The sequence below is a fragment of the Artemia sp. Qi Xiang Cuo genome, chromosome 2, assembly GCF_049724085.1.
Source record: "Artemia sp. Qi Xiang Cuo chromosome 2, ASM4972408v1, whole genome shotgun sequence".
Classification (NCBI taxonomy): Eukaryota; Metazoa; Arthropoda; class Branchiopoda; order Anostraca; family Artemiidae; genus Artemia; species Artemia sp. Qi Xiang Cuo.
The window spans coordinates 70,091,931-70,106,388 of NC_142795.1; the positions used below are offsets into that span (position 1 = coordinate 70,091,931).

At 33.5% G+C, this 14,458-nt stretch overlaps 1 protein-coding gene across 3 annotated transcripts in view; it reads left to right on the forward strand.

The window, feature by feature from the left end:
- Window positions 1-14,458, forward strand: part of Clk (circadian locomoter output cycles kaput protein Clock) — a 103,226-nt gene that overhangs the window by 56,535 nt on the left and 32,233 nt on the right. For all 3 annotated transcript variants that reach the window (XR_016143120.1, XR_016143119.1, XM_089102788.1), the window contains exons 13-17: window positions 168-277; window positions 5,775-5,987; window positions 9,633-9,739; window positions 12,948-13,071; window positions 14,202-14,368. Coding sequence is in view for 1 of the 3 variants with exons in the window: in XM_089102788.1 (XP_088958914.1) it covers window positions 168-277; window positions 5,775-5,987; window positions 9,633-9,739; window positions 12,948-13,071; window positions 14,202-14,368 (721 nt within the window). In the remaining 2 variants the exon portion in view is untranslated. The remainder of the gene's footprint in view (window positions 1-167; window positions 278-5,774; window positions 5,988-9,632; window positions 9,740-12,947; window positions 13,072-14,201; window positions 14,369-14,458) is intronic.

Genomic DNA, 14,458 nt, shown 5'->3' on the forward strand with positions numbered 1-14,458 from the left:
TTCTAAAGAAAGGATTTCTGTAGCTCGAAAACCCTAATTTGTTGTTTTTACGTGATTTTCTCGAGTTTCCTTGAGGGATCGGGGGTAGGGTCCTACGACCATTCTTAGGTTTGAGCCCCCCCCCCCTTCTATACCATTTGTCAAATATATTACTTCTTTTATCTTAGGTCGTCAGATCGTATTGGATCCAGTGAGTCGGATGCCAACCATCCAGCGCATAGACCTTCGCATCATTCAACAAGGCACCAAGACAAACATTTCTATACCAAACAAAGTGGTACGATTTCTTTTATTTTTAGTTAATTGCGATCGGAACTAAAAAAGGTCACTGAAAAGTCCCAAAAATTTAATGTTTAACTTTCTGTTGGTTTGTATTGTTAGTTTATTCTTGTTCTTCTTTCTCTAGTGAAGACTTCACATTATTGTTTGAAATTCCTTTCATTTCAGATATATAGTAGTGTTTATTCAGCGTAGGTAGTGTTTATTCAGTAAAAAGCAGAGCGAAGGTAATTTGGTTACAAAATCCACATTATATATGCTTGTTGTTCATGTTAAAGATAACGTCTGTAAACCTCGTTGGCCTGTCATAACAAAGAATAAAAAGCAAAGAATTGGAAAACGAGGAGGAGTTTTTATAAGACCAACGAAAATACTGGACGAGACAAAACGGATACTTCAAAAGGACAACCACCTGTTTTCTTCAGCGCTATAAGAGAAAGATAGAAGGAAACACGTTTCACATTTTCTGAACGAAAATGTGAACGAGACAGGCCGGATACAAAACAGTCAGTGAGGAAAGCAAACAGAAAATAAATAAATAAAAACCATTGTTGGAAGAATGAAAAAGACCTATAAACCAAGCAATGCGGAGAACCATAAAAAATAACAAACAGTTAAAATAAAGAATTAGTAGAATTAAAAAAATGAAAAAACAAAATCCAGATTTCAAAAGCAAGCCACTCACCAAAATCAATTCAGTGACTGAATTGAAAAAATTCTTTCATTCATTTGCTTGGTAAGCAAACCCAACTAGCTCGGTAAATACTCTTAAATTTAAATAGTTTAAATAGCTCGGTAAATTTTGTCTTATTTTAACTTGTGCATCTCTTACACTAGCCCTTTTTGATCAGAGGAGTTGGGGTACGTGTCTATATTCTTTGAAGCTCTTGAGAGAGGCTGGCTACTACTCCTGACTACTATTTTGAAAAAAAACGGCCCTTATCTATTTTAACAGCTCAACGTGGCAACACTGAGCAAAATTTAATACTGCCCTAAAAACTTCTTAACTTTGAAATAACCAAAAGAAAGATCTTTTGTTGGTACTTAGTATTTTTTTTTTCTTTGTTTTTTTTTTGGTACAGGGATTAAATCTCATTACTTGGCTTTTTGCGACGTTGACTTGAGAATTATTTGTGCTGCACTCTTGAGTCAATGAGTTAAAAGGGTTTTACTAAAGACAGGTGGTACTGCGCCATTCTTTTCTAAGTATTTAAAATAAAGGACAGACAATCCACGAACTTTAAACAGCTTTTCGAAACTTGGAGGTCATAGTCATTATAAACTAGGAAGATTAACACTGCAAGCTTCGTCCTCTGGGTAGCAACAATGCTCAGATGTTTCCATTCAGAGGTAATAAGGATGCAACAGATCTATGCACTTTATTGGTCCTTTTAAGAAGTCCATTTAGAGGGATTGTATTAACTATTTTGCTCCCATTCTTTTAGTTTCATTCCAGCTTTAAGATAGTAAATTAGATCAAATGCTTTTTGAAAATCAGCTAGTTCTAAACCACCTTTTTCTAACCACCTCAGTTTTCCATTATAAAAACGCACTAAATTTACTGAAACAATGCGACTTTTGATACCACTGTATTGTACGGGCGTATTTTTTTTTTTTTTGGGGGGGGGGGGGTTCTGGCGTTTCAATATTCGTAGAATAAAGATTCTATGGTTTTCTAAAATGTTAGGTATTTGAAATGGGTCTCAATTTATCACCAACAGTAGGGTTTCACTATCAGAACTACTTGTACATAAGCTCTTTTCCCAAGTTGTGGGAACGAACTCAGCGTTAAAGACTGGTTTAATGCGATTGAGAGTGGTTTTGCGAGAAACGGAGTGAATTCTCGTGTCAATAGGACTGGTAACTCATTCAGATCATGCGGTTGTGTTCAGTATCTTAATATCATAGAGTACTTCAGTGTCTATTACAACACTTGAGCTGTTTACCTCGCAGTCACTAAGAAGTTCAGGGATTTGGTTATTTTTGGGCTCAGGATAATTCAGAAAAATGTCATGAAACAATATTTACCTTATTAGATCCAAGTATAGACATATCATTATGAGAAATCCCGGGACTTCGAGGACGCTATATTTCTTTCCTACTAACTTTGTTTACAATTTTACAGAACTTTTTGGATTTTCTTTTCTGGGTTAAACAAACCTCGTCCAAATATTTTGCGGAGGTATCTGTGTAGAGAGACGACACGGTTTCTTGAGTTTTCCGCATCTTTGATTATGGAGATCTTTTTCGTTAAGGATTGAAGTCCCGATTGTTGATATTTTGAATGTATATATATATATATATATATATATATATATATTTGAATAGGCAAAATAGCAATTCTGATTTCTCCAGTGCATTTTTACTTATTTTAAGGATTCCGTACCTTTTTTTGGAGATATTGGTATTTAAATCCTGCTTTTGCAGATTCAAACAGATGGGAGTTTCTCCGAAAGTAAAATTCTAACGTGGTGTTGGGTCAGGCATTTGTGCTTTGTGCTATCCCATCTACTTGCAATTTTGACTCTGTAAATATTTCCTATTCGGCATATGTAGATGATATTTTTGATCAGCTTGACTACAAAAGGACTTCTCCTTCTATTTCAGCAATAACATCTAGAACTAAAAACATTATTTTATTCTCTCTTTGCCTAATCTTTTGAAGACTGAATATCTTTCATTTAATAGTAATATTATGACTTTTTTTAGTTCTTCTAGTCTATAATTTCTTCTATTCTTTCGGTTTCTTCTTTTGGGTGATTGGGAATAAATGTTAGTAAAATACTAAAATGTTTTAAGTCTCTTTCTGTAGCTGATTGCTAGAAAAGTCATCAATTAGGTTTTTTCAGAATCATTATACCTCAGAAAATCTTTTTTTTTTAATTATGTTTTATTTTTTGCCCTCAGGACTTATTGGATCAAAGTATAGACATATCATCATGAGAAATCCCGGGACTTCGAGGACGCTATATTTCTTTCCTACTAACTTTGTTTACAATTTTACAGAACTTTTTGGATTTTCTTTTCTGGGTTAAACAAACCTCGTCCAAATATTTTGCGGAGGTATCTGTGTAGAGAGACGACACGGTTTCTTGAGTTTTCCGCATATACAAGCTCTCATTTCTTGCACAATTCGTTTTTCTTTCTTGTAAGCACTGCATATAAATAATATAACAGTAAGATCACGGCTTAGTGATTTCTGGCTACTACATCCTCGGCGCGAACAAACAGCTCCTCCCATTTAATCTGTCAGCTGTGGTCCAGTGTATATTACCCTGGAACGCGTATTTTCGCAGAAACTTTCTCAAAATGCCTTTGAAACCAACTCGAGACTTTGAAACCTACTTGTAATTCCTAAAAACATCTAATAATAATATTGCACGACTAATTACCGATTTTTATATATGTATTGGAATAAATTAGTTAAAATTATATTCTTTAAAATTTAGTGTTACAAAGGTAAAGCCAAGTTTCGCGTTCAAGAGAAATCTGACTTGTCTACCCGTGAAAAAATCAAATGTAACTTATGTTTATACGTTCTCCGGAGCACTCGCATCTCGGTCCGGTTTTGTATAATGGTTGAGATAAGGAATGATCCTACTGTATCATATTTATATACAGTGCTTGTAAGTTCCCTCTGATAGTGATCCTGGATTTGTTGTGTTCATTGAGTGTAACAACTTTTGCAGGGAAAAGTTGAATGTACTTGTCATATATGGTTTTATTAAACCACTCAACTTTCTAAGCATCAAGGACCAAAAATAAAACATTTTTTGCACCTTGGACCCGTGTTAGATTCATTCATGGCTGAAAACCGCGATTTTTTAAGTTTTTTTTTTTTTAATTATGAAGTTTTTACGACAGCATCACATTTTCTTTGGTGTTGCCACGTTGAAATGCGAAAATAAATAAATAAAACTAATTCGTTTTGCACCGTTTGTAAATTTGATAATTTTTTTCGTCCGCAAAAAATTTAAACATTAACTATATACTGATTCCCAAAGACAACTAAACCTTTTTAAGTTGTTTGGTCCAACGTGTTTTTATTTTTTTGCTGGTTTTCTAACAATATTTTCTTCTGCTTTTCTTTTTCTCTTATTCGACACCTACTAGAAGTAAACTGCATTATGGAGATCTTTTTCGTTAAGGATTGAAGTCCCGATTGTTGAGATTTTGAATATATATATATATATATATATATATATATATATATATATATATATATATATATATATATATATATATATATATATATATATATATATATATATATATATATATATATATATATATATATATATATATATATATATATATATATATATATATATATTTGAATAGGCAAAATAGCAATTCTGATTTCTCCGGTGCATTTTTACTTATTTTAAGGATTCCGTACCTTTTTTTGGAGATATTGGTATTTAAATCCTGCTTTTGCAGATTCAAACAGATGGGAGTTTCTCCGAAAGTAAAATTCTAACGTGGTGTTGGGTCAGGCAAGGTGGGGTTCTTTCTCCTGTTGTCTTGATATTGGGTTCATTTGTGCTTTTTGCTATCCCATCTACTTGCAATTTTGACTCTGTAAATATTTCTTATTCGGCATATGTAGATGATATTTTTGATCAGCTTGACTACAAAAGGACTTCTCCTTCTATTTCAGCAATAACATCTAGAACTAAAAACATTATTTTATTCTCTCTTTGCCTAATCTTTTGAAGACTGAATATCTTTCATTCAATAGTAATATTATGACTTTTTTTTAGTTCTTCTAGTCTATAATTTCTTCTATTCTTTCGGTTTCTTCTTTTGGGTGATTGGGAATAAATGTTAGTAAAATACTAAAATGTTTTAAGTCTCTTTCTGTAGCTGATTGCTAGAAAAGTCATCAATTAGGTTTTTTCAGAATCATTATACCTCAGAAAATCTTTTTTTTTTAATTATGCGTTGTTTTTTGCCCTCAGGACTTAAGCCTTTTTTTTCTGTGAAAATATATCAGTTCAGTTCGTTCATTTTATTTTCTGTTTCATCTTTTTTTATTGTATCCCCCTCCTTGGTAAAGAAATTGGAATTTCGTACCTAACTTAAATTGAATATTCAAATCAAGCTTTAAACGACAAAAATCACTACAAACAAGAGTTTTGCTTCTGTCCGCTTCCCTAACCGTAAATGTCTAAAGCCTACTGCGTAATTGGCGCTTTAATAAAAATGAATTATATTACAAATATTCGCATGGAATGTTCGCATTTTTTGTATTACCTCTCTTCTTTTGCTTTTTATGTGGTTTGTTCACATATATAAATATGTATTTAGATTGGCTCCATCGCAACTGTATAAGATGATCACATGGTTTTCTGCGGGATGTTTGATGCTTAAAAATGGAATTTTTCATCCCAAATACCTAGATCTTATGTGATCTAAAAACTCGTAAAAATTTCTAATGCTCCTTTGTTTTTTTCCGTGTATTTGGGATATATAATTACTTATTTTCAAAACAGACCAGATGTCAACAGGATCAAACGAGTCTCGGCGGTCGGATCAGCGATCTTCTCATCAGGTCCACCAGTCTAGGATTCGACCCCCTCAAACTGACGCAATGAGCGTTGGATCAAGTGATTCCCATCATAGTGCTCATTCAGAACCGGCACCTCTTATGTCCTCTTTGACTCATGGAGGCAGGGAAAATTCTCCTCCACTTCTCGAAAGACAAGGTGTGTGCTAACATTGTATTTAGCTCATGTTTTTTTTTTGTATTTTTTTTCGTTTATTTCCTCTGATTTCATGTTGCAGTGCCATCTAAAGTTCCTATTGCATGTATGTACTTTTGATCATTCTGTGAACAGGGGTGGCTCAGCTCACGTTTTTCATTTGTCTATTTTTTAAGCTCCATTCTAGGTCAAAGGCAAAACCAAGAGATAGAGGGTACTGTGAGAATGTAGGAGAAAAATTACCATAGCTGCTCATCTAAACTATTTATTTAATGACTTTTTTACCTATAGTTGTAAAACAGATGATATATATAAATATAATACAAGACATAGTCTAATTTATTTTTATTATAGTCTTCTAATGTTTTCAAAAATCACGCATTTAAAGTTTTCTTTACAACTTAGTCAATTAAACGATTTTATTATATAAACTTAATCAAGACAAATCAATAGGCCAATCGAGCAGTTCAAAATGCCTACCATTCAACTCAACATAGGCCAACCAGTTGAAAGTTCAAAACAACATAAGTTGAATATTTTTAAAAGTTATGTCATTAACAGATGATTAATTTAACGACCTTGCCTTTCTTGATTCCATCTCTTTCAGATTCTTCGTCTTTAATACATTCTTAGACCACACTGGCTATACATGACAAATGAAACTCGGAGAGGAAAGAAACTAACAAAATGAACAATTAAATAATAATGGTGAAAAACAAGGATTTGGTCAGCCAGTGGCGAACCATGAAGAAGAAAAAATAAGCAAATATTTCGACAAGGACCTCCGCCAAGTCGTCCTCAGTGCCAAACAAAAAAGAAGAAAACGAAAGGAAAAAAAACGAAAATCTAACCTTTCGAAGTTTACCCGACAAAGACAGAACAGACACTATTTGCTTATTTTTTCTTCTTCGTGGTTCGCCACTGGCTGACAAAATCCTCGTTTTTTCACCCTTTTTGATTTTATTTTTCATTTTGTTAGTTTCTTTCCTCTCTGAGTTTCATTTCTACGTCTTTGGTCTCTTTCCATAGTTACTACAGTTCCAGAAAGTCGATTTCCGATTTGCAAAGCGTTCCGGGCTTTCACTTGATATTTGGAATTATTATCCCCTCCCAGCGCTATAGAGAAGTTCAAGCAAATTGATTTCAGTACTTGTGAGCTGGTATACACAAAGATTTAATTATAAAAAAAAAAAAAAAAAAAAAAAACTATTCGAAATTAACCATTATAAAAGATGAGCATTGCCATTGTCCCTCTCAACCTCGCAATAAATGCAACAATGTGTTTTGCCCTATGCTTAAACAACTAGGTGAGTCTAAAGTAATAATTTGCAAGTAAATATTTATGAGTAATATATGGCTCATAAGTAAAGTAATGTTAGTATTTAAGATGCTATGTAATTTGCACCTCTCTTATGTGGAATGATTTCTGCTTGTTGGATCTTCACTATTTTATTTTATTTCGCTCCATTATCCTCACTATTGTTTAAATTACTTCGCCTTGTTCAAGTAAAATCGTTAAAACAGCAAACCAACATCGTTTCTGAATTGCATAAATCTTCAAAAAGCTAATCTGACCAAGTTAACATTTTTTTTTGTCTTTACCATTGAAGGATTTGACTAACTCTTAACATTTTAGAATTAACAAAGATATACCTATAAATCATTACCATTAAAAAAAAACATAAAAAAACAATAAACCTTTTCCACATGCTATTGAACACTAAATTATTTCTTAGAAGTGAAAGCCGCTTCCATTCCAGAATATTGTTGACATTTGCTGTGTCTAGATGATCAAAATCCATAGTTTTCTTTTCTCTGTTTTTTTTTTTTTTTTTTTCGTCTATTTATGGCGTAAAGCACAACTGCTTGTGGCTTACTTTTGTGGATTTGGTCTCTGAGTGGCTCATATAAATATGAAAAAAGTAAATAGTTTCTTAAACCACACTGCCTTACCATTTACAGAATTTAACAAATGGAAATATAGTGAAGATAGGTTTTTTTGAACTAAAGCAGTGGACAAAAAAAGCAAGAAGCTGTAAATAATAAAGAAATTTTTGACATCACATCCAGAAGCCTTTATCAACGGAAAAAATAAATAAATTAAGGTCAATTAAACAAAACATATAAAGAAAAGGAACAAAAAACAATAAACAAAACTCACATCTTAATAACTTCCAATATCACCATGCAAATAGCACGAATACGCCCAACAGAATTATAAATTAGGTTGTTTTTGGTACGGTTGGAGTTTGAATAAGTTTGGTTGGAGTTTAGCATGAATATGAACTACAGAATGACAAATTAGGCTTCCAATATCACCATACAAATAGCACGAATACGTAGAACAAAATGATAAATTAGGTTATCTCTGGTATAATTTGAATTTGGTAATCTATCAACTCAATTAAAAAACAAAGCGATAGGGATTCTTTTTCATATTCATAATAAGTCTTCTGTAGCTCATGTTTTTGGATCAGCTAGAATTTTTTCTTTACATCAACTTCATTTCATTGCAATATCCCAGAAAAGTCACAATTACGTTTTTGACCATTTAGCATCAGATTTCCACAGAATTTTCCCTCTTAACTCGCAGCGCCATTTATATCCGACATCACTCAGGTTTAATTTCTCGCAGGAGTTTAGGCGAATAACTAGAGCAGGATTTAGTTTGAGGCATATTGGTCCAAAGGTGTGGATTTCTATTCCCCTGGATATTAGAGAGTGCGGTGATTACCGGCAGTTTTGTAGAATGTTTGGGAAGTTTATCTCTGATGGTTGACTTTGGTTTTATTTACCTTGTGTGTACTTGGGCAGATGTCCAAGAGTCTTGTTATTTATTTATTTTTTTAATTTGCTATCGGTGTTTAATAATTTGTTGTAATTTTATTGCGCTCGCTTATACCACCAGGCATGTGCGTAGGTGTATTTTGTAGCCTTATGTATATTTCATAAATAAAATATCTGGATCTGTTACCAAACTGAAACTGTACCAGAGACAACCTAATTTATCATTCTGTTGTGCATATTCGTGCTATTTGCATGGTGATATTGGATGATATTTCCGTGTAAGTTTTGTTTATTATTTATGTTTTCCGTTTCTTTATATGTTTGGTTTAATTTAGCTTTTTTTTGTTAATAAAGGACTTGAAATCGAGATATTTGGATTTATTTATTAATCAAAGTTTATTGCTTTTTTTTTGTTCACTGCTTTGTTTAAAACATTATACCCATTTTCACTGTATTTAAGATTTTGGAACGTTCCTTCGTATTGTATTGCCTCTATTGCTTATCCAGTTTGAGTTTTTGTAATCTATCCTAGCGCCGACCTTTTGAAGAACACCTGGTCGAATCAGCAGCAAATTTATGAAGGTTTCTTTTGCTTAATTTTGTTCGCAAGAGTTACTGCATCAGAGACTATTTGATCTCAATCACCATTGTTTATGGCACAATGACATAGACAAAAGTCAAAAAGTCAGTCAAATCCTGTAACGCTTAAAACTTAAAAATCTAAAAAGTGAAAGTTTTGCTTTCTTTTTTTATTCTTTGCCATTCTGATAACGAGTTGCGGTAAAATTATTACTTCACCAATAGCTTTTCACCAGAATTGAATTGGAGAACCGCTCGAATTATACTCTCTTTTCATTGCAGCTCGAAGTGTTGAACCTGTGCCACAATCGCCTGTTGTTCTATCAAGCGGATCTGGGTTTGTCACAGGCTACACCGTATCTTCGCCTCAGTTTCTTCAACTTAGGCAGGTAATAACGCTTTAAAGATCCACATTGTTTTCCTACTTTTTTGGGTAAATGGTTTTCACAGTTTTGCCACAGGATCTCCTCTCCTCCTTTTCTGATGCCCAAATTGTAGTGTAATATCTGGAATAACATATACTACTTGAAGTTATACCAACATTTTAAGCTTTTTGTTTACCACGCTCTTTCTCCTATCTTATTCTTCTTCTGCGTATATATGCGATAAACAATGTCTCTTGCTTTGTTAAACTGAGCAGTGAATCTCGAGATAATAATGACACAGATGAAAGATGAGAAAAGCCTTTGCATATCTAACAAAAGATAAGAAAAGCCCAAACAAACGGTGGAGTCATTTTAAGTCAGTAGAACAAAGCTAAAATTTACCGATTTAACGGCAATTTCATTGATTTCGACCAACATCTTGATCTTGGTTAATAACACAGGGGAGCCGTTTTCATCCCGAAAATTCCCTAAAGCATCCCTTCCATACGGAATAAATTCTGCTAATTTAGGGGTTTAATGCTACTCATTGCTTTCATAATAACAGTGTAGACCAGAAATATTCCCAAAAATAAATAGGGATTAAATATCAGTTTCTAACTCTAAACTGTTGTCAAAGCTCACTATCTTATTAAAATTTTTGTTCCTTTTTCAGCATTTTAATTTCATTTTAATTCTAAATGGAAAGGCAGCGTAACTGAATGAACCATATTTTGTCTATGCAAATGGAAAAGGTAAAAAGGGAGGCAATCATGGCAACTCGATCAACAAAATTTTCTGCGATTCTTATAATTTTTATGTGATTGCACCTAACATCCTGCTGTTTTGATCAATTTGAAACCCTTGAAATGTTCCCCACTCCCTGTCAATGAAATTTTGGTGTGAGTGCCTCTTCTTTACAGACACCAAATGTTGAACTCCTCAAGAGGTATATCGCTATTCCTTGAAACGGTATTGCATCACCTTGTATCTTGCGGTAAATAAAAGTGTTTTTGTTTCTTTTTTACTCAATCTCTGTGAATTTTAGTTTCTGTGGATAATTTCATAAGCCTTGAAAGTATTTTTTATGTCGATGGCTCTCTTTTTCATTGATCGACACTTTTTCTTCTTTTTCAACCATATCCCTGTATACTTTATACTTTTTTTCCTTCTTTTTTTTTAGAAAGAAAGACAATTGTTTTGTCAAAATATTTCCTAGAAGTATCATGAAAATTTTAAGGTTTGAAACTATGTTTTCAAGTTTACTGATCCCGCGGAGTTCAACTCCCCCCCCCCATGGTATGATCAAAACTTTATTTTATTATTACATTATGGCAATAGAAAACCTTGCCGTTAATAGCGACGAAGACCACACTGCCTTTCCATCATAAACAAATAAGTAGAACAACAGGGAAATTTTTATACAAGAAAGTGGAACGCAACTTTAAATGAATATTTCGACCATATATCCCATGAACCTCCTCATCAAAACAGATGAAGAGAATAAAAACAATACATAATAAAATTACATTATAATTAAATCATTAAAACTGTTTAAAAAAAAATGTTTTAAAAGAGCACTAACATCATTAATTCAAAGACGTTCAAACGGGACTGGTACTCCAAACGAAATGGACAGAGAACAATTCATTCAGATGGAATTAAAATACTTACAGACAAGCTTTTAAAGCTAGTCTCGCCTTCTTGGTAGCCAGCCTAGAAGGTCTATTCGTAATAGGTTGAGTGGAGTTATTTACAAGTTTTTTAATATAATTAGTCACATCATTTTTAATTAAATTTGTGTATAGGGCATTAAGCGAATATTCCCCCAAATCTCTATTTAAAGAAATATTACTATTTATTTTGATTTTAAATTTCAGTTGCCTCTCGAACAACCTGTTTTATGCCTAAATCATTGCTAATAAGGCAAGTTTCTTCAAAAAGCATTTTATGACTAGGGTTATCATATGTGTGACTGCTTAAAGCAGAATCAAAGGAAATATTTGTACTATTAGAATTTAAAGCATTAGTTATGTCATCTTTGTGTTGTTGCAAAACGCCTTTGGAATGTCAATTGCACACACATACAGGTTCTTTTTCAGCATCCTATAGCAGTCTAAAATAGCCAAAAAAGTTGCGTGTGCGTTTTGCACATCCAAGCCTTTGCGAAATCCAAACTGGTTGTCCCATGGTCGCACTTAGTATTTATTTCTTGGAAGATCAGCTTCTCAAAAAGCTTACCAATTGTGGAGCAAATAATAATTGGTCTGTACTATTCACAAACCTTTGGGTTTTAGCCCTTCTTTAAGACACAGGTAACAAGACCTTCCGAAAGAGAAGCTGGAACATGTTGCTGAGAAATAAAAGTCTGAAATAATAGTGACAAATACTGTATAAGAAGTGGGCTAGCGTATAGGAGGTCCTCAGTTTGCACCCCATTGTATCCTGGGGCTTTACCAGGTTTCAATAGACGAATTTGGGTCTAGACAGCTGAAGGTGTAACAATGACAAAGTTCCTCTGGTGGTCAAGTTTTGACACATGGTGGAGGAGGGCATTTTTATAGGTAACTTCAACCGGAGGAGGATCATCAGAAAAAATCGATGAAGAACGTCTTTCCCACGAAGCAACATCGATAGGGTTAGATTGTGAGGAGGAACCTGATGTCAAATTTGAAACTCTCCTCCAAAGTACTCCTTAGCTACAAGGTGCAAAGAGAACTTCCAAGATCAGTCGAAGATGCTGCTAAAGCTCCGACCTGGAATAGATAGGACAAATAGGTACGCTCATCCTACTGCTGCTCTTCAGGACTGCCTGAAACAGAGCCCCTCCACTCCTTGAGTCCCAAGGATAGATTTTGTTTGATGTACTTTCGCCGTGTGGAATGAAATCCCTGCTGATGTTATCCCTAAAAACCATTGCTTAAACTGAAGCTATTAAAAGCATTTAAAAATAGAAAAAAGTAGTTGGAAGGATTAGCGTCATATCATCAAATGATACGACAGAGTTGGTACGGTTGAATCTGATTGAAAAAAAGAGAAAAAACATGGATCTAGTTGGAAAGTACCCCCCCTCCAAATTTTGGAAGGTAAGTGGCTGAAATGGATGTCAAAAGTAAGCTATTGAAAATGACTAGTAAGAGAGACGTATTTACCCAAATGTTAAGATGTTATATTTACGTCAAGTTTATTTTACTGTTATATCCACTTTTGTCTGATTCTGTGCTTGAATTTTTAGGGTTCTAATCTGGTTACTGTCGGTATGCCAACTGGTTCAGTCATTTCCAGAAATACATTATCAGCTCCTCATCGATACCACGAACGCGCAGAATTATTAGAAGAACAGTCAACATTCACGAGTGGTAAGTTCCTATTTAAATCGTTTTATAATTGAATTCATTGCCGTTTTATCATTTGAATTTGTTATTTAGTGATTGACTTAGAAAGCTGTGTTATTGAGCCTTTGTGGAGAGTATTACCGTTTATTGATTTTCTCTTGGTTTATTTTCGTTTATTAATTTTCTAACTTGCGGGAACTTCTTATTCAACTTACCTTTTTTTTTTATTATTGAATCTCCCCACTCATCAGCCCCATCCCGAAATCTTTCTTAAGAAGGGACGTAAAGTTTCTGGCTCCACTTCTCCTTGACCTTTATTAAATTCAGTGTAGTATTGGAAAATCATGCACATTGCTCATCATGCGAATAATTTAATAGCTGGAAACAGTTGAAGGATGCTTTGTTCTTTTTCAAAGAAATTTAGGGTTGAAATACTGCTCCGATTCATTGCTAGTTACGCAGACAGGACTGGTATGGCAGTACGATTGCTCGCTCGCCAACAGTTTCAATAAGTCTTCGTAACACCAAGATGAGTGATTAGTAACTTTATTTTTGGTGGAAAAAGAAGGGGAATTTTATTTTAGTTGTAACTCGTCTGAAAAATTTCCCAAGGTTACCCAAGGCCCAAATCATTGTAATTAATAGTTGTATACTTGACGAAAAAAAAAAAAATCAAACATTAAAGTAGTCACGGAGACTAAGTGACTTAAAAAAAGAGTTAATGTTTTTCCCATAATCTAGGTGTCCGATGTATTATTTTTGATCCAAAAAATCTGTGTAGCAAAAACATGTATCAATTGTGTATTTAATCTTTGCCCATGTCTATGGGGCTTTGATTCTCGGGATCCTTAAAAAAAAAAAAAAAAAAAAAAAAAAAAAAAAAAAAAAACGTAGCTCGGTGGTAATAAGAGTGAATTGAATTCTCGAAAATAACCTGTAAGATCTCAAATCAATTTTTGCCGAAAAAAATTAAAATAATAGTTGTTCCCAAAGTTATTCTTATAGAAAAATCCCTGAAAAACACCGGGTAATTGTTATCAAGGGGGAGTAAGATACGGTGTATAACTTATTAGGAAATTATTAGCCTCGTTTAGTTAATGTTTTTTTTTTTTGTTTTTTTTTTATTCTGTTTAATAATCATAATGATGTTATAGATAGAAGACTATCAACAATGCCATTAAATAGTCAGCATGGTTTTCGGCCTTCAATGCCAATGGTTGTGGACGTATCTGGCAATTCCGTACCGATTATGCCCATTGTTCAGGGTGAGGGGCAAAGAGTTCAAATAATTGATGGTGTGCCAATGATGACCCTGCCAATGGTATAGTATAGGTCCAATACTGGTAAAATCAATGGTAATAAATGTGAAAAATATATCGAATATTTACTTGAGAAAAAATCCAAACAAACA